This window comes from Simochromis diagramma, unplaced genomic scaffold (genome assembly GCF_900408965.1).
Source record: "Simochromis diagramma unplaced genomic scaffold, fSimDia1.1 OVJJ01000816.1, whole genome shotgun sequence".
Classification (NCBI taxonomy): domain Eukaryota; kingdom Metazoa; phylum Chordata; class Actinopteri; order Cichliformes; family Cichlidae; genus Simochromis; species Simochromis diagramma.
In genome coordinates this window covers 14,311,794-14,336,288 of record NW_024386908.1, presented here as the reverse complement: position 1 = coordinate 14,336,288, position 24,495 = coordinate 14,311,794, and the positions used below count along the sequence as shown (strand labels likewise).

The 24,495-nt window shown below is 39.7% G+C and overlaps 1 protein-coding gene across 12 annotated transcripts in view; it reads right to left on the bottom strand.

Annotated features, from left to right (window-relative positions):
* The window catches only part of ppp1r12a (protein phosphatase 1, regulatory subunit 12A), a 55,272-nt gene extending 32,290 nt beyond the window's left edge, over positions 1–22,982 (bottom strand). For 7 of the 12 annotated variants that reach the window (XM_040035615.1, XM_040035607.1, XM_040035610.1 and 4 more), the window contains exon 1: positions 22,629–22,981. In XM_040035615.1, the coding sequence (XP_039891549.1) occupies positions 22,629–22,865 (237 nt within the window). In that variant the 5' untranslated portion in view covers positions 22,866–22,981. Of the gene's footprint in view, positions 1–22,628 lie in introns of all 12 variants that reach the window. The other 5 variants (XM_040035608.1, XM_040035611.1, XM_040035616.1 and 2 more) reach the window with 2 other exon arrangements.
* Positions 22,983–24,495: the final 1,513 nt, after the last annotated feature.

The window sequence follows — 24,495 nt, the reverse complement described above, 5'->3', positions numbered from 1 at the left end:
GAGACCACCCACTAAAATAGGAGGACAAAGAACATATTACAGAGTGTCACTAAACAAGATCAGGAGCACAAAGACTGCTTTAGAATTTATATGAGCAGCTTTGCAGTTAGTGTTCATCATAGACCAGTATGATGCTTCTACAGCAGTGGTAATATTGAACCTCTCTCTGGAAGGCCCCACCAAACCAAACTACTCAAATGACACAATTAAAATGAAAGTAACACAGATGAGCTTAATTTAAGATCCTCTGACTCATAAAGTGGGAGGTGTAGTGACTTTGCTTAGATTATGAAGGCAAACTTGCACCATGATAGGAACAAATTTGCATTTTCTATTTGTTAGTCAAGTATTCATATTATGTAGAAAAGGAAATTTACATTTCTGAAAGCCGAATTTCCTTTTCATTAGAAGGGAAACCACTGTTTAAGGCCTGCCAATTTTATTCTGTATCCATGATAGCTTTCACAAGTTTTCTAAGCAGTAAAATACTGCTCATTTTGTTTTCTTGTGAATTTCAGAACTCTCATTTGTTCACTGCCCTTCCAGGGGTGCATGCTAGAAGCATGAGTGTTTAAATCCACAACCACATGTAATTTTCATTATGCTAATGCATCTTCCTTGCTTCCTTCATTTTGCATCTCTTCCTTACATCTGAGATCCTTAAGAGCTGGAACTGAAAATTTCAAACTATTGCCTCCTTATTGCCCATTTACAGTAACATCAGTTACACACACATATTATTAAGTGAATTATTACTGTCGCTGTGTATATTCATTCAAGTTTCCCCTTTTCAAACTCATTTAAGTATGGCCCAAGCTCTACAAGGAGTTGTTTTTCCTTTTTTGCTCTCTCGGCATGTTTAAGTACCAAAATAATATAGATTTTTTAGGCCATAACCTAAATATTATAAATTGTGTACAACTCATTTATCAAAAGGCTGAGAGAGGAAAAAGAAGCTGTCGAAATCCAAATCAGGAAGTTAATAAAAGCAGAAGAAAAGAGCATACAGTGCACTTTTCATTCAGTGCACACAAAGGGCCTGAGGTTAAATAATGTCTCACATCAAACATGAGGTGACATGTAAAGCAGGGGTCATAAATAAAGTCATGAAGTTGGAGTGCAAAAAAGTTAAAAAAAAAAAAAAAGTAGCTGTAGCTTTCCTAACAAAATGCTCAACTGTTAAATGATTGTAGTAAATACTTGAAATAAACACTTGAAATCCACAATTACCACTTGCGCAATATATTAAAGAAATAAAAAAACAAAAACAAAACCAAAACCTCAAACTCATATTTGAACACAGTCAGGCCATCTCCTGTAGTTGCTATGGCAACAAACGTGTGGACAGGGGAAACAGACACATGAACACACGGCGTCCTCACGTTCAGGGCAAACCGCTATCTGGCTGGAATCCTTGTCCAAATTTGGGCCGTTTACAGCACCAGAGCTACAGAGTGCCTGCAGAGGCCTCCCTGAGCTTACTGACCGTGTGAATGAGCGTTTGTGTATGATGATGTCGTAGGGTTTAATGCCCCACCGAGTCCCTGAAGCTGCAAATGGACTTTGATTTAAAGAGATCAACAACAACCAAGGCTGCAACTCTCATCATTAGTACAACAGGTTTATTAGTTTGATGCCATCATCATGGGAGAATTATGTGCCCCTCTGTGTCAACACAAAGCACTGTGTGGTCCCTACGCAGGAGCTGCACTGGCAAAACTGATCAAAAAACATAAACATAACAAATAATTAAAAAAAAAAAAAAAAAAATCAAAACCACATATATCATATCCTGTTCATTTCAACGACATACTGCTTGTATAGGTAAATGCATCTCAACATAAATATCCTTCATTTAGTTTAGGTTATACAGAATGGGTAATACCACAAATTGTTGTTTTGTTATTCCAGGAAACAATTTACTCCCTAATAGACCAAAGCATGTGCAGTTTCTTTATTTTTAACAAACTGAGCTATAATCAATAAGGTAGCTAATGCATGCATTAAGGCTGATATGAAACAAAGTGTCCACTACACATACTGAGGCAAATGGTAAATGGATAGGTACACTCGATCCACTGATTGAACCACTGACCTCCTTTGCCATAGCCACCACTAAAAAAAGGACTCGAAGAATTCACATCAGTAGTGCAACATCTATAAAAAAAAAAATTGTACAAATAATGTTACCAGTCAAAATTAACTTTAATTTACTTAACTTTAACAATTTCTTATTAAGGTAAACATTAAATAGAACATTTGCCTTAACTAGTCTGAATGATGTCTGATATAAAGCATTGATGACACATGCTTTTACACAGCTACAGAGCCTCAAACTGGAGAAACACTGTCGAGTCATGACCCAAGGCACAAAAGCACACACAGGAGCTAGTGTTGACATTTAGAAAACAGACCAGCGGGGGAGGAGAGAAGACAATTAGGAATTAATTCCTCAACAAGCTTTACTCGAAGTAACAACAGCTTAGCTGCACCTCTGTAAGTGACTCAGTCTTAACTTTTGTTTGGGTTTGTTCTCTCCTGAGAGACGTAGCTGCAGCACCCAAAAAGTGAATACCTTTAACAGCAGTCAGCCCTTCTTTACTCATCCATAAAACGTGAGATAAGCTAACCTCTGGCTGCACAAACTACTTTACTATCAAATTATTTAAAAACAAAAAAAACAAAAACAACAACAACAACAACAACAACAACAACTGCTTGCAACTACTGATTGGTCTGTTTTACCTAAAGTTATTGAAATTTACATATTTTACTGTTTTGACCCTATTAAAAGATATTAAGTAAAAGTAAATTAAACCCTGCTTTAAAAAAAATGAAAATAAAAATAAGATCAGAAAAAGGATAAACATTTCTATCAAAATCTTGTGATCTTACTTTTGGGGAAGGCAGAAAACCTCGGAGTGTCACAGTTTTGTATATGCACGCAATAATACTAATCAGCACAGACAGAAAGCAAATAGACGCTGCTCCCATATTTTTCCCCTATAAGGAGGACCAGCTGTAATTTGTCACTTCCAATCACAGTCCTTGCTGTGGCCATTTTGCTCTGCGTATCCTCCAGAGATTCATAAAGGAGTCTATTGCTTTGCAGGATTGGAAATAAAGATAAGTGGTCCTTACAGACAGCTGACTGAGTGTTCCTGCATTCCTCAACTAGAGGAAGCCAGGAAGTAAAGTCAGCTGTCCAATAGACTGTACTTCAAATTGAAGTAGCCAATCAAGTTTTTCTTCCACATGCAAAACAACACGAGTGATAACAGACATGCAAAGCACAGACAACTGCTAGTCTCCTTTTATTAATCTGACATTTTAATCTGTATTGCAAAAATAAACCACCTAATATAGATTAGTGCTTTTCATTTCCTCGCTCACAGCTGCAAAATGTGCATGTACTTGGCGGCCATCTTTACAGCTTTCTGCTGCTCATCTGAAAACTGTCCCCCATACTTTCATCTAAATCCTCTCCCCTCAGTCATCCCCCACACTTATTATCTCTTCAAAGTCTTTGTCCAAGAATGGAAACAAGCCCCTTAAGGTGAATGCACTGGTGGCTGCGACCTCCCTCTTCAGTGCGTCACCAGCCTTCCTTCACAGGCTCCCACCAGGAGCCCAACAAAGGTAATCCCTTAATAGCTGTAATTTTCTGTGGTTGACAGGTGCCATACTAACAGCCTGAATCAAAAGTATGCTAGAATAGGAGCCCCAAGAATGGGCTTAAATTAGTGGATATAAGAGTTTAATAAACTCGTAAGTCATTTTTTAAATTTTCTATTTGTAAGAAAATAGGATGTTGCACCAGTGCTAGGCTCATCTTTGACCCAGGCCTATTAAATTATACTAGATAATGCTGCTATGCATGTACTACCAAAGTGCAGCCAGTTTGCATTTTAGTTGTCTGCATTGTCTGGCATCAAAACTGAAAATGAACTCATGCTGGACTTAAGAGCTGATAAAGCTCAACTAACAGTTACCTTCATTGAATCACAGGAAATCGGGTAGAGATATCAGCCATGTGCCAATCAACAGACCATTTACACTGTATAGTAGTACCGCAGAGACCATCACAATTGAGCTGTAGTTACATTCACGGTCCATGGCAAGGTATAGTGTGGGGTATAGCACTATTCTAGAGTTGGTTTATAGTGCATTAAATCTACAACAAAGTGCAAAGTACAAGTTGCACTGTTCTATATACAGTATATAGTACATGAACCTTAAGTTAGTCTTCAAATGGATTTAGAGTAATTATAGCCAAGTATAATGAATAATTGCTGGTTATTTCTTAACAGGCTAACAGTTAAGTTCAGGTATGTTCTGTTATTTATTTATTTTTTTAATTATTAGTTGGAAGTACAAGATCAGTTAGAAAGAAAAAACATTCCCAAAGTTGGTAATCTAAAACTGGACATTTTCATATGAAAGGCCTCAGATTTATTACAGCATCTTCAAATAAGATGATACCCATGTGCTCTCTCATTTTAATCTACGTCACCATTCAGGAACTATGCAAAGAGGAAAGCAATGGTACCATTTCCCCTTTGATCCGAAAGCTCTGTTCTGCTTTACGACAGTCATTCAGATATACAAAGTGGAACAGGTTAAATTCATTGGTTTCTGTTTTGCATCATGCAGAAATGCAGGGCTACAGAGTGTAATTTCAAACAACAAACTTAATTACTGAAATCATTTTATCATCTCCAATCTTAATGGCGCTAAAAGAACCCACACCCGAGGGAAAGAAAAGGAGGAATGAGACAAGTACCATGACATCCTCGTCTAGCACATCATAGAATCTAAAGGCCTATTCATGCACCTTTGGTTATAATGCTGATGTAAGGGAGATGGCATACTCCGGCTGAGCTTAATCCTGTTTATACAATTCAATCAGCCCCCGAGCAACATATAGGTGCTGTAGCGTGCTTTCAGAGATGGAGTGACTCACTCTGAAGCAGACACGTAGCCAATTAAACCTGTTTGGCCAGTGTGAGGAGAGGAGAAAAGAAGGCCTTGTGAAGTCTGAAGTTATTGGATAGGCAGGTAAAATAAAGGTGTGCTGAAGCATAAAAATAAAGGTGGTAAAAAACCAAAAACATTTTAGCTAAAACAATGAATTCTGTTCTCCAATTAATCCTTGAAGTAAATGAAATCCTAGATTGACCTTGGAGACAAAGTCATAACTCACTGAAGGCTGAGCCGCCATACGTCATTAAACATATGATTCATCCCGTCAGGGCTGAGTTCTCGCTTCTCTTTAAGATTAAAAAAGGTTCTCCGTAAGAGAACATGACACTTCTGGGAAGGAAAAACAAATATATGTACACACATACATCTCAAGAACTAATCAATGGATGCAGGATGCTCCATTTGACTGGTCGTTAATGTACATTATGTGGCTAGCTTCTGAAAACAGCTCTGTTAACCCATTAGGTTTTGTGGGATGTGGCTCAGCAAGAACTCTCAGTGAAATGTCGAAGAGAGTGCAGTTCTCCAAGAAAACCCTGCTGCAATTTTAAAATAATCAGACACAACGAACGAGTTTGACAATCATCTATGCTCCTTTCATATTTCTGTGGTGGTGACCAGGGGTTTTTCCTGGCTCAGAATAGACCTGCCTTTGCAGTATGCATCTTTTCCACATACTGCAAAGGCAAAGAGTGTGTTATACAATTTTTTTTAAAAAACCCTATCAATTTTTCTGTGATTTCTCACCATTTGACAGAAACATTCCAATTATACTACAGTAAATAAAGCTATTCATAGTAATTTATACACCGGCACATGTACATATTGTTGAAATGCACAGTGCTATAATGGTTTTTAAAGCCAGTGCAAACCTATTTTAACCCATCAGTCATAACAGACGGCTTGACATCTAATTTGCTCTAAATCACAAGATGCCTGTGTTATATGCCTGCATTTGCCACTTCAAGTGGCAGTTTATGCAACAGCAAAATTAAACCCATCTCCTTACTCAACCACAGTAAGATATTGATACAGCTCATGAACATGTCATCAGGTTTTATCATCCTAAACAGAGTCATCAAAAATGCTCAATATAAGCATTGCTTTCATTGTTGACTTGCTTTTTTTAAGACAAACTTTCAAAGAAGAGCAGCTGCCAATGAATTCCTTGGACAAACAACCTAAGCAGCACAATGTGCATATCTCTCCTTTCCATATTTATAAATTACCGCACCATGGAGGGCTGTTTAAAAGTACAGTTGTGAGATTAAATTACTAAACCATTCCGAGCCAGCAGAGATAAATATGGAGCAGATCAGGACAGAGACAACAATACTGCGTGTGTCAGCCTAATCCTGAGATAATATGGAGGAATCAAACCATACTCTGTACAAGTGCTGCATACAAGATGGGAAAAGCCAAAAATGCACCCATGACGTGCATTGAAGAAAGGAGGCCGGTGTGTTGCCATGACAAAAAAGCCAAAGAGAGAACGTGGGTTCAGGCCTTGCCGGGCTTTTGTAAGAAACATAAATAAATAGAGAAAGGACTTCATTTTAAAGCACGCGGGGGTTCGTTGGATAACCCTTCAAGGCAGCACTTGCAGCAAACCGCTGAGAGAGACAACATCAAAAAACTAACGCTGAAAGGAGCATCTGTGGTGCCATCCTTCTTTTTTTAACCTCTTGCAGGCAGGACTTAACTGTTATTGAAGCAACTCTCAGGACCTTTTATGGTCAAGAAAAGCTTGTTGTGCAATTATGCCTTTGTTTTTACGACATTTAGTACTTCTTTTAACACTTTCAAATTTGTTGTATATTACAACAATTTATATTTTTACTTAGTTATTTTAATTTATTAGATTTTTTTTATTTATTTTTTTTACTTCAACTATTTAAAGACATACTGTATTCAATTTTGAGATACATGTTCTTGTTTAAGCTATTCATTACGCATTTGTTGTGCTTAACTTTATTTTTAACTACATAACAAAGGACTCCCAACACTCTGGGATGAACAACGCATATGTGCAGGTCCTACTGCCAATAATCGTGCTCGAAAGACTTTGTGTGGTGACATGAAGTCATTCACCCAGAACCCTATTGTGCATGGATATTAAAGTTGGTCCTTGGTTTCTCTTTTTCAGGAGTTTCTGTGAAACTGACTAGTTTTCACTAGAAGCATGTTGTTAGACCTGGCTTGGCAGGAGTACTTCAGTACAATCTGATGTTCTGCTGTAACGCTAATTGCTCACAGGAAAAGCAAGAAAGCGGCAGGACTTAATATCTTATTATCAGCATGAAGAGAAAGGCTACTAAGATTTATTAAAAATAAATAAAACACACACACACACACCCCCCCCTTGGTTTTTGTTGTGTAAGTATCTAAATTCTAAATTACAATTCCTGGCCAACCTGGAGTCCGAGGTACTCTGGCCTGCCTGCTTTGCAATACAGTGGAGGAAACTGTGCAGATTAAACCTTTTGTACTCTTATGGTTTATTTCAAATGTGTCCACTGTCATTTTTTTATTAATTGCAAACCTAAACTCATCATTTCCTTTCATGGATCCCACATTTACATTTTTAATGAAACTCACCATCTGACAAGTGTCATAGTGACACTTTATAAGGAACAGTATACGGCCTGATACAGTGAAAGGGTACAGGGTATAGCCACTGCTCGTCTATAAAAAGGGTAGGTCCATTATCCAGTGGGACATCTTACAGAGAGCTCCAAGCTCAATTTAGCAGCACTCCACATCAAGGGGACACTTCAAGACCCCTCCCCTTCTTGACTTCCTTTAGTAGCACCCTCAGATGAGCGACTCGAGCACCCTGCAGAAAGCTGCTGTTGTGCCTTCTGCACAATTTACTGCTTGGAGTGCCAGGGAAGTCACTGGCACAGACTACCAGGCTATTATGTTGGCAGTTATTCTATACTGAATGACAGTGTCAATGGTGCACACCCACGGTAGGACCTCTGACTGACAGTGATGTGTCTGTGTGTTAAGAAAAGCCATCAACTGGTAAGACAGATGACGTCTACAACAGGAGAACTTGAACAATTCAAATAACCATAATACCTATAGAGTATCATTTCAATTTGAGCAAACTGGCATATATACTTACATACAGACAAACACCCCGCTGTGCATTTTTAAATCATAAGTTATAAATGGTTAGGAAACATTTTTTATCAATTTCTCCTTTAACTTTTGATAGTTTTTCACAGAAAGTGGTCTATTAGTGTGGCAAGTGCAATGAATAATGTGACATAAATACATATGCTTCAACATTACATGCTTTGATTTTATTGTAATTGTCCACTTCCACACTAACAGACCTCAAAGATTTAGAGATATCTGGAAATACATGGGTTTTCAAATGTGAGCAACCACTTACCCAAATACTCTCTCCCAGGTACTGATTTGTGTGTTCAGTTGGTAGCTTTTAAAGGCATGCAATGCACAGAATGCAAGTCCCAAATACTGCAAGTTTTCTTACAGTACATCTGATTCACTTGTACTACTGACTATATAGTCCTGCCACATCTTTATAGATGAGTTACAGGGTGATAATTAAACACATTGGCAGTAGATGTTAATATGCAAACAATAACATTCACTTGGCATGACTGTACATTACTGCTTAGCTGTTTGGTTGCTTGTTATAGGAGTATTATCATGTAATTAGCACTTAAGGACATAATGTAAGGCCTCTATTACCTGATATCCACACTCAGTTAACATATGAAATAATGTTGCCATGAGCATAATTTATAATTTAATATGAATACATATGATCCATGAAGGGATCATTTTACTATAATCAGACACTGATCTAGCCATGCATATAAGGGAGAACTATTCCTTTATTTGCCGATGGCAGTGTGTTTCACAACGCAACAGTGGCATATCTGTTTAGGAACAATGTCCAGATTGCTCAGGATAAGTCACACACCTTGCAGCCAGTTTTCATAGGGACTTTTCCCTATTTGCTTTTTCCCTGCTAATAAGAACTGGAACAGCAGTAAAACAGAAGATTATTACGCTGATGGTTGGGTAACTGTGTAAAAGGTTTAGTCCACAAAAGGCTTCAGTCACTCTCACTACACGCTTTAAAAAACAAAAATACAAAATAAAGAAAAATCAGGTGAGAAAGAGTCCTGATAGCTTTCAAAATTTGTGTTAAAGTCATGGAAACAATAAAAGCTTAATAATATATAATTCCTTTCTTGATTAGGGAAAGATCAGCTTTCTCCTATATAAAGCAACACTATGTACAGTAAAGTGGCTTCAGCTGGAGCTCAAAGCTGGCCTTCCTTCCTTTACTCCTCTCCCTCCCCCTTGAACAGCACAACTTCTCTCTGCTACCACCTAGCCAGTACGCAGCAAGGCCCTGGACTAACATACCAGTGGAGAAATTCCCAGATAAGTAATACTCCTAGCCTTGAGGGTTCAGGCATCAGCGCTCTGGCCACTCCTCATGGGCTACGTCACTGGCTCAGAGGCACACATCCACTTCCACAAAAGGAATTCCTTCTTACCGCCTGCATGTAAGTATGAGAGCCCCATGTGTCTGCATTTGCATGTGTGAGAGAAAGAGAGAGTGAGAGAGTAACATGCATCAACCCACACAAAGAGTTGGGATGAATATTAAAAATTAAATACACCGGAGAGCAAAGAAAGAGATTATATGCATTTTTAGGGTAATTTGGAGTAGGACATTTTATTTAATACAGCGGTATACATGTGAAAGTGTGTGTTTATGTCAGTGTGTATTTACGTCTGAGACAAAGAGCTTTCAGCTCCTGTGCTATTGGCAGGGTTCAGGAGGCCAGAGGGCTCAAGGGGGAGGGCTGAAGCACTGCAGGGCGACCAGCTGGGTCCCTACACTACATGAGCTCTGTCAGGGAGCTGTAACTACACACGCACACGCACACACACACGCACGCACACACACACGCACACACACACACACACACACACGCCTTCAGTGCTCTAACTGCTGCTGCTACTGAGGACAACCATATATGGCCCTGGGATTCCCATGGAAAGAGACCAGGATTGTGGAAGAGGGGGAAAAATGCCTGCAAGATTCTAATTGTATGCATCGCCTGGGCTTTTGCTCAGAAGCTTCAACAATAGCCTCACTTGAGAGCCAAGTTTGTTTCCATGTCAGGGGTCTAAAGGCGAGAGCGGGCAACGGGAGAGGAGAGGTAGAGGTCAGATAGCCATGGAGAGATGCGACCTCTGTTGAAATTTCCATATAATAGAGCCCTTATGTAGATGCTTCTCTACAGACTGCTCAGTTGACTGAAGAGGCACTGAACCACATTACCATCCTTCCATGTAACAGTCCTTTGTCATCCTTCACACCAACAAGCTCCAAACCTAAGAGGTTAAATGGAAAGGGTACATCTGCCTGGTATGCATCTAATCTATTTGTATAAATATGGCTCACCAGAGTAGCAATAAAAAGAAAATAGCTACTACACAATCCCACATAGCAAGACAAAATTTATAGTGGAGTGGCTCAAAATGAGCTAAATATTATGTGGGTAGTTTTATTTTTGATTATTGAAGATACAAAAAAGGTGAACTGAGGTACACAAGAAAACTTTCATAAAGGGGCAAAGCCCTTCTAGAAGCAACTCTTGCACCTCAGTAACCACCTTGAAAAGAGATCCAGGCAGTTATTTTGAAGGCCATTTTAAAATAAATCTGTAATTCAATGATAACTCGCATAATAAGTACACGTATAGCCTCTCCAATGAAATCTGATTTAAAAACTGCTTGAAAGGTTTTGGCAAGCACCCTTACAAAAAAGGTCTTACAGGGATCACAAACAGCATTTCTGCTTATCCCACAGGAGCACTGAGCAAAAGTCATGCTAGTCACATTATGGATACAAACCAGGAAATAAAAATAAAAAAAAAAAAAAAAAAAAATCCACCTATCTTTTTATGACAATGAATAGAGAGAAACATCCACCACTGCAAAGCTGAAACTCCAGGAAACCTCTACTATGCACAGTGCAACAGTGGCTAATGTGTTTCCCTGTTGGCTCTACTGAGACATGGATTTCTACTGAAGATTCTTTCAGTGCATTCTCCTTATATAATCTCTGCTCAAGTGAGTCCCAAATTACAAACTGATACACAGATCCAACAAAGCCCTCAGTCATCTATGAAACTATTTGAGAACCTGTTGTAAGGGAAATTGTGAACCACGATGGTGCATGTAGCAGTGTACATGTTAGCACATATGTCTGTGTTATGGGCTGGTGTCAGTGATAAAAGCACAGGGAGTGGAAGGAGCAAGCTCACTAGCGGAGCCTCAAAGAGGAAATGAGAAAAATAAACAGCCACTTCCTGTTCCTCTCTGGCCTGAAATCTCCAACACACAGATCCCTCTGACCATCACCACCTCTAAGAGAACGGATGCATCCATTTTTACTCTCTTTCAAACACAAAAAGATCAACAGGACAGGAATGCTAATTTTAATTTAAATGTCGCCATATTAATGATTAATAGTTAGTGAGAAGTTTTCTTAAACATGCATCCCATGCAGCTGATAAACGTGTGACAACACTACACACTGTCACTAAATACAGAAAACATTCATCACGCAACATGTGAGCATTTAAAATAACTGCTTAGGTCTTTACCATCAAAATAAAGGCAATACATTTTTTCAAATGAACATGATCTCTTAAAAATACCCAGGATCTTTATACAGAGGATCATGAAATTATTGGCTCTTAGTGCCAAAACGTAATAAATTGTTGGTTCCCTATACAGCAGCTTGAGTGGTTTTGGGTCATTAATTATTAATTTTACAGTCTATTAACATCGCAGCTTGATTGGACTTAGTGACCTCACATTTATGCTCCATAAAACAAGGAAATAAAATTGAGTTCGAAGGCACTAATTAAGTTTTACCTAATCTTATTTTATAATCAGGCTTTTCGTTAAGCTAGCATGACTTTTGTGACGTCAACGTATCACCCTCACTTGCATCACCATCAACTGAAATTAATTTTAAACAAATACTTTAATAAAAGGAGTTTAAAACAAAAGGGAGAGATTACATTTCATCCTGCTACACGTTTACCAACATTTAGTATTTTGCATCAGTAAAAGTCAATTCATTTTTCTTTACCAGGCACACTATTAATTCTTGTTTTCAGGGGGACAAAACAAGAACACGAAAGAAATATGCCAAAACAAAGCATGAGCTCTGAGCATACACAGGGGCTATACTCGTATCTTGAATCACTTAAATTACTAGCCAAAGCACTTAGACTCTCAAGGTCCAGGCCCATTTACTGTCACTGACATTTAGCTGCAGGGAAAGTATGGCCTGCATGGGCTGATTCACAAGAACACAGCAAACAGCAGGTTCAGTCAATCTCATGGCCACATGGATCAGCATTAACAAGAAAAATCAATGCCACTCAAGTATAAAGGAGTACAGTTACACTTAATCGATATATTCTCCAAGTTTAATTTCTGATAACCTATTTCTAAGGTCCAGTGAGTTCCACAGTTTAAGATGAGTGAGAACGCAAAAGAGAAAAAAAAAAAAGTTTTGTGATCAGTGTTATGATTAAAGGAGCTCTTGAGCCCGTCTGCAGGTTCTTCAGTTTGAGAATAGCCGTCTTATTAAAAAGCATCCAAAATTTAGCCCAATGGAGTTGGAGTCTTAATGGAGTTACATTTAAGACTGTCAGTTCAACTTTGTGTGTGTGTGTTGTCAATTTTTGAATCCATTAAAACACATTCATCAATAATCATATTGTATATTTAATGCAGGTGAACTAATGCACATATAGCACTGAAGTCACATGATGAGCGTGGGTTAATGTCCACACACACCTGTGCAGGATGTAGTCATTTCTCCAATGGAGTGGTTATATGCCAGCTGACACAGCAGACACACAACTCTTTACAACTAAGGCAAAAGCACGCCTATTAGTTCAGCTATAACCTGTCTTACTTCCCAACATGTTTGTTTACACCTTCCAATCAGAAAACAGGGAGGTTGCTGCTTTCTCGATGCTAAACAGCTGCTGTCATACATCAATAAAATATGAATCAGTTACAACTAGTAGCATTTCTGGTGCAGACAAGTGAAAGCAGCAACTTTGACTATTTAGTGGGCATGAAATAGGTTTTTATGTAATACCTGGAAGCAATAATGAGTAATAATTGTGCCAAATAAAAGAACAAGGGTGACATGTCAAAGTCAGGTGACGTCTAATGGGCCAATGGCCGCTTTCCCTTTGTTAGCTGAAGATGCAGCCATTTTGAGACTAAATGGAAAGAATGTAACCTCACCCTTACAGACAACAAATGGACATGCAGCCTCTGCCTTAATTGTACTCGCTGTTCTGTAAGACAATGAGGAATTCATAGTGTCCATAGAGTCCAGGTGTTTTCACTTCAAAAACAGCTCATAAAAAACACTCAGCATGAGACGTGTGCCTGCCGCCAAGCAAACAACAGCGGGATCACTCCAAGACCACCTGGCTTAAGTAGAAAACGAGCACTATATGCCACAGGGTGGGAACCAAAAAAAAAAAAAAAAAACAAAAAAAAAAAACACCACAAGCTGAAGTCATCTCAAAAACATTTCACAGCAGCTAAATACTATACACAGCTTGAAAAAGTGGGGGCAGACAGAAAAGCAAGTGGCGGTCATTAATCTGTTAAAGCACCTGATGAAATCCTTTACCAGTTCTGCAGTCGAGCTTGCATTTTATTTATCATCAACCTCTCAAACGTTTTCATGATACAGTGAAGGAGATGTGGTCTAATTTTAAGGGTGCTAAATAACCATCAAAGAAAGTGCAACACTGACCTCATCAAAACACTTAGAAAAAGCAGGCTGGTAAAAATAGCAGCCTCTGATTTGAGATCAGCGTCTCATTTTCCTACATTGTTATAGAGCAGTGCTGCCAGCTTTCAGCAACGCAATAATTACAACTGGCTAAAAACTTATGTGTGACATAAGACATTTTGTTTGACACGAAATGCACTTTTGGGCAAGGTCGAAGCAGCAATCCTCAAACATGGCAGCAGGTTTACTCTGCTGAGGAATTCGATCAAGCTGAGTTACGACCCCAGGTGAACCAGTTGCAACCTGCAGCGATGCTCAACGAAAGCACTTCAGCAAAGTCTCTCTGTTTCAGGTCCTATGGCGGGGAGGTCTCTGGCATGTCATCCCAGCAGTGTCAGAGCCACACACACATACAAAAAAAATAAATAAATCATCTGCCCTACACTTCTTATAAAGGGCAAACAGTTTCATGCAAACTCAGTGAGGTAATGCCTTATTAGATTTTCATTTAGGTTACAATGTTGGTCTTTAACGATCATGAAAACAAGATAACCAGGATGAAACTGTTACTTTTTAGCCTTCATTTTTGCTACAAAGCTCTCATTTTGTCTTGTGTTTTAAAGAAAGCACACCTCTTCTCTTTACAACGAGATGCTTCGCCACTGTACTGAAAGTCCAAATGGAAAGATCGTCAAGAAGATCAATCCATCCGTGGTCAAGAAAATCCATGTGGAAATAAAAGTCATAAAAGCTTTCCATACATGAACCTGTGGAAGGATCATTAACAGTTGCTGGCAGCTGCTTTTCATCTCCTAGAGTCGCCGGTTGTCTTTGCAAGTGAGCTTTATGGTAAAAAGCACCAGCTAGTCTGGGCCCAACTCCCTACCTGACAACCCCCCTGCCTCCCTCCATTACCCCCTTATTTATCCCCTGCAAAAAGACAAGTCGTTTAACAAATGCATCAAGATTGACAACAGTTTTTGCCATACTCGTGCAACCCTACATGACCAATTACAACTAAACATATACACTGACCTGATATATTTACTAACTACAAATGCTTTTCATGTCAATTCATGGCATTTAGTTTTAAGCCAGACATGTTATCTCAATACAGTGTACATGGAAGTATCATAGACGTGTCACAATCAGCAGATGACCTGGCGTGTTGCAAAGTGTTGGCGCGCAAACACCACAGGGACTTCCTGCTGATGATTATGAGGTTGGTAAAAAAGCTGAATGAAACAGCAAGGAGGGCCAGCTTGACAAGGAGAGACCTGCCAATTATACGCAAGTAAAATATGTTGCGGGACTCCAATATACACTCAGTCATCAAGTAGGCTCTCGTTACAATGGTGCTGCAGTGATTCATTCCAGACTGGAATTCAGCTTTATACTTGCAGTTCTATGTCAAAGGTTAAATTTAGATTTATCTCACGCGCGTACATACAGTGTTATGAAGCGCTGGTTCCTGCTGTGTAAAGTTCAACACCTTTCATTGTAGTCAGGCACCACACTAATTCTTGTCAGCTCTTTGACTCAAAGGGTGGCTACAGTTTACTCTCACGGTCCCCGTTTTGCTTTACGTAGTTAATAACTTCATGAAGAAATTATATTTCGTCGGCTTTCTAAGACTGCAATGCTGTCAGAGAAGACAATCATTTATCAAATTTATGCAAAATGGCAATCAGAGGCTAAATAAGAATATACAGTCTTTCATGTGGTCTGTACAGTTTCCTTGTTTGATTTTAGACCATGTTCTGAAATATTAAACAGCGATGTATAATTAGAAATTATACACAAATATAACTCTTATAGTGAGCAGCAATTAGGAATGAGAAATTAGGAACAACAAGACACAGTCAAACATATTCAAAAACGACAGTCTGAAGACTGTTTGGGCTGAACAAAGAACAATAAAAAAAACTAGACTGTCTACATTCATGTCCATGAATTATTAAATTAATGTATTCAGCATTATGTTAGAAATGCATGAGTGATTATGCAGCTCCTGTAAGTCTGCCCTTAAACCATAACAAAGAACCTCAAAGCCCCGCGCAACCTTTTACAAGAAAAGTGGCCTGAAAGCAGACTTGTAAAATGAGCTGCAACTGCTGGGTAGGAAGAACCTGTTTCAGCCTAAATACTGTGGCGTGCGCACACACACACACACACACACACACACACACGTTTAAATTAAGCTAACATTCTAGAATGGGGTTTATTTATGATATTCTCATTCTCCCAGTAACTCTTTAGCTAGAATTAGTTTTGTGAATGAGTTTAAGCAAACAAGCATCCCCTATACACATCAAAGTCCCTTTGTGCCATGTATTGTTACGTGTTACACGCAAAGTCTGCACTCACAAGATCCCGCTTCCTGTATATCCCAAGGCCATCTGTCGTACACAACAAATTAATGAATTAAATATCAAACAGTTGGACTTTAAAGTAATTTTGATTGTTGTCTTTAATATTCAAATCACACTGAAGGCTAAGTTTTTAACCAGTCAAGAAATAATAATAATAATAATAATAATAATAATAATACACTCTAAAGCTACCTAACAGCAAACTATATCCCTAGCACTCAAAAGGACCCCAATTGTGTTGCTTTTGATGGTCAGGTATATGTCAATGCATTTAAAAACGCTTCACATACAGTACCAAATCTTAACACACTTCTACTTAAAATTACATGCAAAGGTTTTGCTTTGTCATCTGTGCTTATTTTCCTAACACTTTTAGACCAGATGCTATAAAGCCCCTCCAAAACCTCACAATATGCTGAAGTACTCACAGCACTGTGCATTCCAGCTTATCACCAAAATATGTAATCCTAGATAGTCTTTATCTAACAGCCATCAGATCTAGAGGTTATTATGCAGGCAGATCATCTAGCTGGGCATATTTGAGGATTAGGAGCCTCTTAGTAAGTCACTAGCCTGGACCTTTATCGTGTGGACTACCAGAAAAGGGAAGATCTTTAATGCAGAAATCAACATTTAAGGTTTCTACAGGCCTGATACACAATCGGGAATTAAGTAGACCAATAATCAATATAGATTTCCCTTTAAAAAGTGCATTATTTGGGCATTTTTGTGTAACAGGTAAACTATGCATGCTTGTCAGAAATGAAGCTACTGTCTTAGATATGGAAGTTCAACAAGAGATGATGTTTATTGCACCTTTATCAATAGCAGCATAGCTCCACTAGCTCACGATAGGTGCTTGAGACTGAATGTGTTGCTCTGTGCTTGATGCAGATAAGCTTTCAGTTGTGATGTGCAAAGTTATGCAGGTAGGACATCAGACCACAGAATGGGGACGGCATCAGAGCCAAATCAGCACATTTTAAAATAAATTTGAGTCAAAAACAGTCTACAGAAAAACAAGTCAAATGTGGGACCAGATATTTAGATTGCAGCCATCCTAGACCTCTCCAAATGAGATGACGGGGTGTCCCTTCTTCTTCCAAAAAGACAGAAGGCCTAGGTTCTATAGCAGAATAACATGCTGTGCTTATCAGGAGGACAGCAATGTGTCAAAGGCATTTTTTGCCCTCCTCTCAGTGGCCAACTGCAAGCCTCAGGCACAGCTGAGAATCTCATGTTTGGGACTGCAGTGAGATCCACAGCAATTATGTAATGTGTTAAAATGACTGATGCTGCTCTGGATGAAAAGAAACGCAGCCACCTCACATTATCATCATCTTCCACTACATAGTCTGAAACTGTTCCATTACAGATCCATGAGCCTGACTATTTCAAATTGCTAAGCACCGCCAGAGAGTCTCTCTCTGTTCAGTCTGTTATGCAACTCCCACTCTGTTCATGCAAATCCACCAACACAAGTGACTAGCAACCCTCGAGTCGTCATGGAGACGAGGCAAGATAATGTTCATAGACTTTAGGGCAATAATGAGGGTGTGTAATGTCAACAGAGCATGGGCATTGTAATGTCCAGCTCTGACATGTTAAGCTAAGCTGAATCCTGTCACCTTGGTCTTGGGGGTGGGAGGGGTGGGGGGGGGTGTCAGAGACCCTGAGCGCTAAAGAAAAAGTTCAGGTGTAGGTCAGCGGGTAGATTTCGTTGTGTGAAGCGACAAGCCCCTCCACTCTAATTGCTTCAGTGGAGCTCAGTGAGCACCAGTCAGCTGGGCTTTGGCATTGTATAGGGAAAGTCAAGCCAGAGAGGGAATGACTGAAGGGGAGGGGTTTAGGTGACAGCTGAGGAATGTCTTCTCTGCTCCCTCTTTGCTATGGTTTCCAGCGGCCGTCATGTGAGGAATGCACGGGCTAGAACGACAGGACTTGGAATGCGACAGCTCTGGGACGAATTTAGCCAATGTGATCTGGAATCTCCGCTTGTCTAAGGGCTACCTCAACCTGCATCCGTGCAGTCTGTGTTTTGGGTGAACCAATCTGTCTCAGTAAATCACGTTACATATTCAAATCAGCTATCGAAACACTAATGTTTCTCTAATAGACTAGAGGAGTGCCAAATATCAGTACCCACCAAGGTCCTTGAGGTGAAACAGGACAAAAATATTGACAATGTGAGAAATTGAAGAACCAGTCTTAAATCTCTGGAATGGCTCAAAGACTCAGAAGATTTACCCAAATAATATCAAACATGTCTGATATTTACATTTACAATTGTGTCTTCAGGAAGAGTGAATGAATGAATGAACCTCAAATGAAGTTAATGCCTATACACTTCAAGTCCCACAGCAAGTATCACTGACACTCTAGCCCTTAAGGCTAATATTATCTAGAACACTAGTAGTTAGAAATACTACCGAGTTCTCACTGAAGAACAACAACCCATGCTGGTCTTGTCTCACCAACCATTTTCTCAGATTCAGTCAAGCTTCTTATTTTTGTTTTGTTTTCCAGTGCAAAGCATTGCCAACACCCCAGCAAGCTGTTGCAACAAAGTCTCCATTTGTTTACATCTGCATGAGGTGGTATATCGCTTTGTCCGGCATGGTGATCGCAATAAGAGTTGCGTAAATATTTTTAAATCTTGCAAAATGTGCATATTTGAGGTTTGTGAGAAGAAAATATGTGACGTTGGTCCTTATGTTTGTGTTGCAACTGAACTTCAAAGTCCTTTGGACTGAGCCTGGCAACAGTGTGACTTTTCACCTTGATGCTCTTGCTTGTACACAGTCATAGTGACATCATTGATCATCATCATCACTGGTCAAGCATCACCTTACACACACCTTAAGAGGTCTGCAAAAAGACATTGACGTGTTTACAGGTTCATCAGCAACAGGTCATTTTTAAAGAAACAAGGTTCATGACTCACAGAGACAATCTCTTGCCTAAATGTGAGATTATACTAGAGCTGAACTACAAAGCAAAGCTACAGACTGAGTCATACCCAAACTTAGTATCATCTACTGAAACCCAGTTAGGAGAACTTGTGTTGGCTGTGGTGGTATTTATAAACCTGCACCGGTCACCAGTGATCAAGTCCTCATGCAGCAACATGGCACATTTCATAACAAAGAGAGGTCACTCATTCACGAGGATAGCTATTATCTGGAGGGATTTTTTTTGGTCTATCTAAAATGCAACAAGAAAAGCCACACAAAGACATTAAGACAAAGGAGGCGACTGACTGTTCAGCTCATCTTTAAGAATATTAACAGCAGTTTAACCTGGGAGTCGCCCTTTAATCACAAATCCTTCCATCACCCCTCCTCAGCTCCTTGGTAAAACACCAAACCTAGAGATCACATGGCCTTTAACACACACACACACACACACACACACACACACGTCTCCAGAGATGGTTATGTCCGGAGAGCCGCACTTCAAATTCTTTCCTCACTCAAGTTCATCTCTGGACATCAGCCCAAAAAAAGGCAACGTTTCCACCCAATGAGTTTGCATTGAGGGGTTCATGCTAATTCCAGATTTCATTAAAGCAGACTACGAGCTTGAAGAAAGGTCAATTTACCAGCAGGATTAATTAATGCAAAAAAAAAAAAAAAAAAACGTGCATGAATCACATGCAGATAAAGCTGATGACTTATGCCTTAAAACCTGCTTTTAAAACTTTTAATCTGTGCAGTGGCCTAAGTCTTGGAGAACAAACACACCATGGGAGCAAGGTGGTGCATAAAGCAGTGCTCATAATTACTAAGACGAGACATGTGGACATGAGTAATGAAGTGACATCACAGGAGATCTATGCAAGTATAAAACATTTAATGTGAATAGTTTTGTAAATCCTTACATCATGTAAACACTATCCACGCTAGTGCAAACAAGATAAACAAATGCTTGTTTCCACTAGCATTATCCTTTATTTCTTCAAATTAAAATACTGATATCCAGGATGCAATATGTAGGGAGAGAAAAATAAAAAAATATATAGAGGGGCAACCACCGTTTCCCTCTTCAGAGGATGTTAGTTCATAGCTTCATTGTTTAATATGAAATAACCCAAAATGTAAACAGCACAAAATGCTGTCAATTAAAAAAAAAAAAAAAATGGATAAATAAAAACTCCACTATGGTACATTACAAATCAAAGAGAAACGGTCTGCTTTGATGACAGACTTTTTCTGCTTCCCTGTGGCTCATCATGTAAAACACATCACCCTCTTTTACCTGAATCCATAAAGTCTCTGTAAAGGGAAGAAGGAGACTTCATTTTCTGAGATCAGCAGCAGACTTTCCAGTTTGAGTGTTAATGAACATGTGGAAATTATCTGACTCTGTAATATGTTCGACAGCATGTTCTAACTTGTGAACGAAGGTCAGGTTAAGGTTGATCTTTTTAAACCAAATACTTCTGCCCCTCTCCATCAGCCTATCACAGCAGTTGCGCCATCACGCAAAAGGCGACAAACGACTGCAGGATGTTGCAGAGAACAGTCCTGGTGCAGAGCCGCAACTCAACAAGAAGAAAGAAGAAGCTGCACAAATCACCTTTGGAGAGAACTCTGATGTCAACACAGAGGCAACTGGTTGGCACACAATATTTCTGATGTTTTTTGCAACTCTCTGGATCCAGAGATCCAGCGTTACAGTTTGGCTTAATGAAAAGCTGGAATGGAACAGATCCTGATCATCTCACCCCAGCAGCCTCAAGCACTGAAAGTGAGATCAGTTTCTGATTGGACTGATGTTTGCACTGTTGACTGTTTCAAGACACTGCAAAAATCCTGGAAGGGGGGGGGGGGGGGGGGAATAAAAGTTTATTTTCCAGTGGGAATGAAAAATTATTTATCAGAGGCAGAAACATGCAGTCAGAAAGGGGAAATCCCCCAAACCGTTCACCCTGCTTATTTCCACCAAATAGTAAAACACTTAACTACAATGTTCTTGGTACAAAATAAGCAAGATATCTTTATAAAAGTGTCACTGTAAAAGCTAACAGTATACCCGTAATCACTTGATCCAATAAGCACAAAATGAAAAACGTTGTTAAAATAAATGTACTTGTTTAATGGTAAAAGCTACCTCTGAAGCAACAGAAACAAATTCATAAATTACACGACCAGGTTCTTTGTTATTTACGTTTTAATTCTAGTCTAGCTTTTGCACACCTCACTGGACTTAACCTGGTCACAACTTTAAGTAAGCTTACTGCACCAACAAGCAACCTACTTCCATCACTGGATCCATGGTGGTTTATAAAGCTTTTAAATCAGGCTTTAAACCCCATTTCGACTGAAACTACCTCACACCACCTAAAACCCATCAAGATGAGGTGCCATTTTCAGTTTATCGGCTGTGGAAGTACAGATGCTAGTGAAAGTAGCTACCCCAGTTAGCGGGCAAATGACTAGCTTGGCACGGTTAACATCCCGGTGTAGCAAAAGCGCTAACGACACAGGCGTTTCCGATTAACTATACACAAAACAGCATAAAATTATGAGGCCCATAATTTACCACTGACGCCGTTTCTCAGGTCAGTTAATGAATGAATTAACTTCAGCTAAAGCCCCACACAGCTAACGACATTTATCTTAGCATGCTAAAGTACGTTAGCAGACACTCCGCTGGGCTAATACTGCGCTGTTACCATTCATTCTTTCCTGGCAATTAAACTAATATGCCCACTATTAATGAGGGACTGCATTTTTTTAAGTCAGAGTGACAAGCAAACATTGTTTTGCAATCGTAACATTAGCCTGTATCTGAATGACGTTGTATCTAAAGCTAGTTAGCAAGGTAGCTTCTGCTTCCTCTCCAGAGAGTAGCCACAGTCGAGGAGGAGGGTTTATCAACAAAACGACTTTTACTGCTAACCAGGTAGCAGCCATCTATTGCTGGGTTCATTCTGCACGAACACCATTTATATTAAGCTCCAAACACACTAAATAGGATCCGACAATAATCAATTGACCACACAGACACTTGTCTGGCTTGATTGTATTTACAACATAAAACCGAGCCAATGTTTCAACCCGAAAAATGCAGCAGTACTGCAATTAGACTGCACCTACAGACTCAGGCTAGTTTATGGAGGCATAAAGTAGAATTAGCCCTGTAAATTAGGTGTTTGACTCTGCTGCTTCTTGCCACTTATACTCAGACAAGTGTATGCATAGTTAGCGCGGTTTACCAGTTAAACAGCCTCAGGAGGAAGCCAACGGATTCATCCCTTCTCTGCGTCGAGAAGGACGAGTATGCTAGGTAGGTAAACAACGGGATGAGAATGGCTTCCATTTGACAGGTGTACCAGGGTAAGCTTTTGCTAGCAGCCAGTCGATATTTATGTCTAATGGTACCGGCTGCTGACATAAACACACACACGGCAAGCTAACACAAACCTGGTGGAGGGCGGTGAGACCGTCTACATTGGCGTAGTTGATGTCAGCGCCCCGGTCAAGCATTCGGAGCACCTCCTCGGTATCGCCGCTCGAACAGGCGGCCAGAAACACGGCGCCATCATCGAACTTCACCTTCGTCTTTTTCTTTTTCAAAACAGGAGGCTCCTGGTCCGTTTCCGAGCCAAGCCATCGCTTTAACTGTTCATTCCGCTTCTGCTTGGCGTCCGCCATCTTCATCCCCCTCCTGTCTCGGGCTTCTTATCTTTCGCCGAGAGAGGATATACTTTATAGTGCCACTATCCCACAGCGCAGTGGGGCGTGGGAAGGGAGGGCTGGGGAGGAGGGGGAACTGAGAGTGAGTGAGTGAGTGAGTGAGAGAGAGAGCGAGCGTCTGGATTCCCGTAACCTCGCGAGAACTGAAGCCCAGGAACTGCAGCATAACGTCATCATCAGCAGATTATAAGGGAGAGTGAGTGAGCGAGCGAGCAGGGTAATCCTTATAGACTGTGCACACCAAATAAGACAAGATTACTTAAAAATATTGCATAACCTTTTGCGGGTTGTCAAGAAGTTTCTAAGAGAGGCTCTCTAATGTGTAGTAGCTAATATTTTTTGACCACCTCTAGGCTATTGTTTGCTGTGATATAGCTGGGAACACAGAAGTAACGTGAAACCATATGTCAGTGAATGTACCTGCAGCAGAAAACAGTGTTATCTGTAAGAACTACCAAATCTTCCCACCTTCTTCGTGCCATTGGTGAAGGAAAGGAAAAGGAGGTCTGAAACAGGGACGTTTCCAGGATTCTTTCAGTGGGGTGACACATGCACCCACAACATCTTGCTTTTGTCAATACATCATAGACATAAGACATAATCTCTCCAGTGTGTCCTGTCTTTTTTTAATGTTGTATTATAACTAGCAATCATATCAATTAACTTGTGATTTACAGACGTCACCCTTTCTTTTCATTTGAGGAAGCAGAAAGGATTTTATTATGCTATCTAAACAAACATACTCTTTGCAGATGTTTTCCACTTCTTGTGGATGGTTCTTTTAAAGCATTTTGTGCTAAAGGTACTTCACAAGGCGAGCCAAAACTTTCAGGCACACCTGTCTTCTCATACTCAGGAAAGAGCACGTATCTCATCTGAAATACCATCAGTTCTCCTTTAAATACATAATATATATTTAAATATTTAATGTCAGATGAATTTAATTAGTTTTAGTTTTTGCCACACAAGAAAGCAAAAGTTCTTGGCCACCTACACATTACACTTTCAGGAACTGCCTATCCTTGGAAACCTATGAATACCATGAATTTCTTGGTGCACATCGTGCACATTGTGCTAACATTAATGCCACAGGAGGTATGCAACTCTGCACTATGCGCCACTGCACTTGTAACTTTTCACTGATATGACTTATACTTGATCACACAAAATTCAGTAAATCTTTGCAATGACCTGTTCTTGCACAAATGTCATAAAAGCAGTCAGAATTGCTTTATACACCTGTGGCAATGGGACTGAGCACATCTGAATTCAAAAGAGGTGTGGCCCAGTACATTTGTCCATATAGAGTAGTTGCACAACCAGGTGAATGACCTCTTTTTAGCTCCAAAAAGACATACAAGGTACTTTCCAAACTGTAACCTCCACAGAGCCATGTGTTCCAACGTCAGTGCCTTTCTCCATCACTGCTGGTTACTGCTATTGCTGCAGAAGCGCTAAACTACAGCTAACCAAATTATTAACTTCAGCTTGTGCTGCAATAACTTACATTGCGGCTTTATGGCATCATGGGTGTTTACTTTTTCGTTACCGAACTTTCTGACTTGATTTAAATAATGGTTGCAGAAGTGTATCA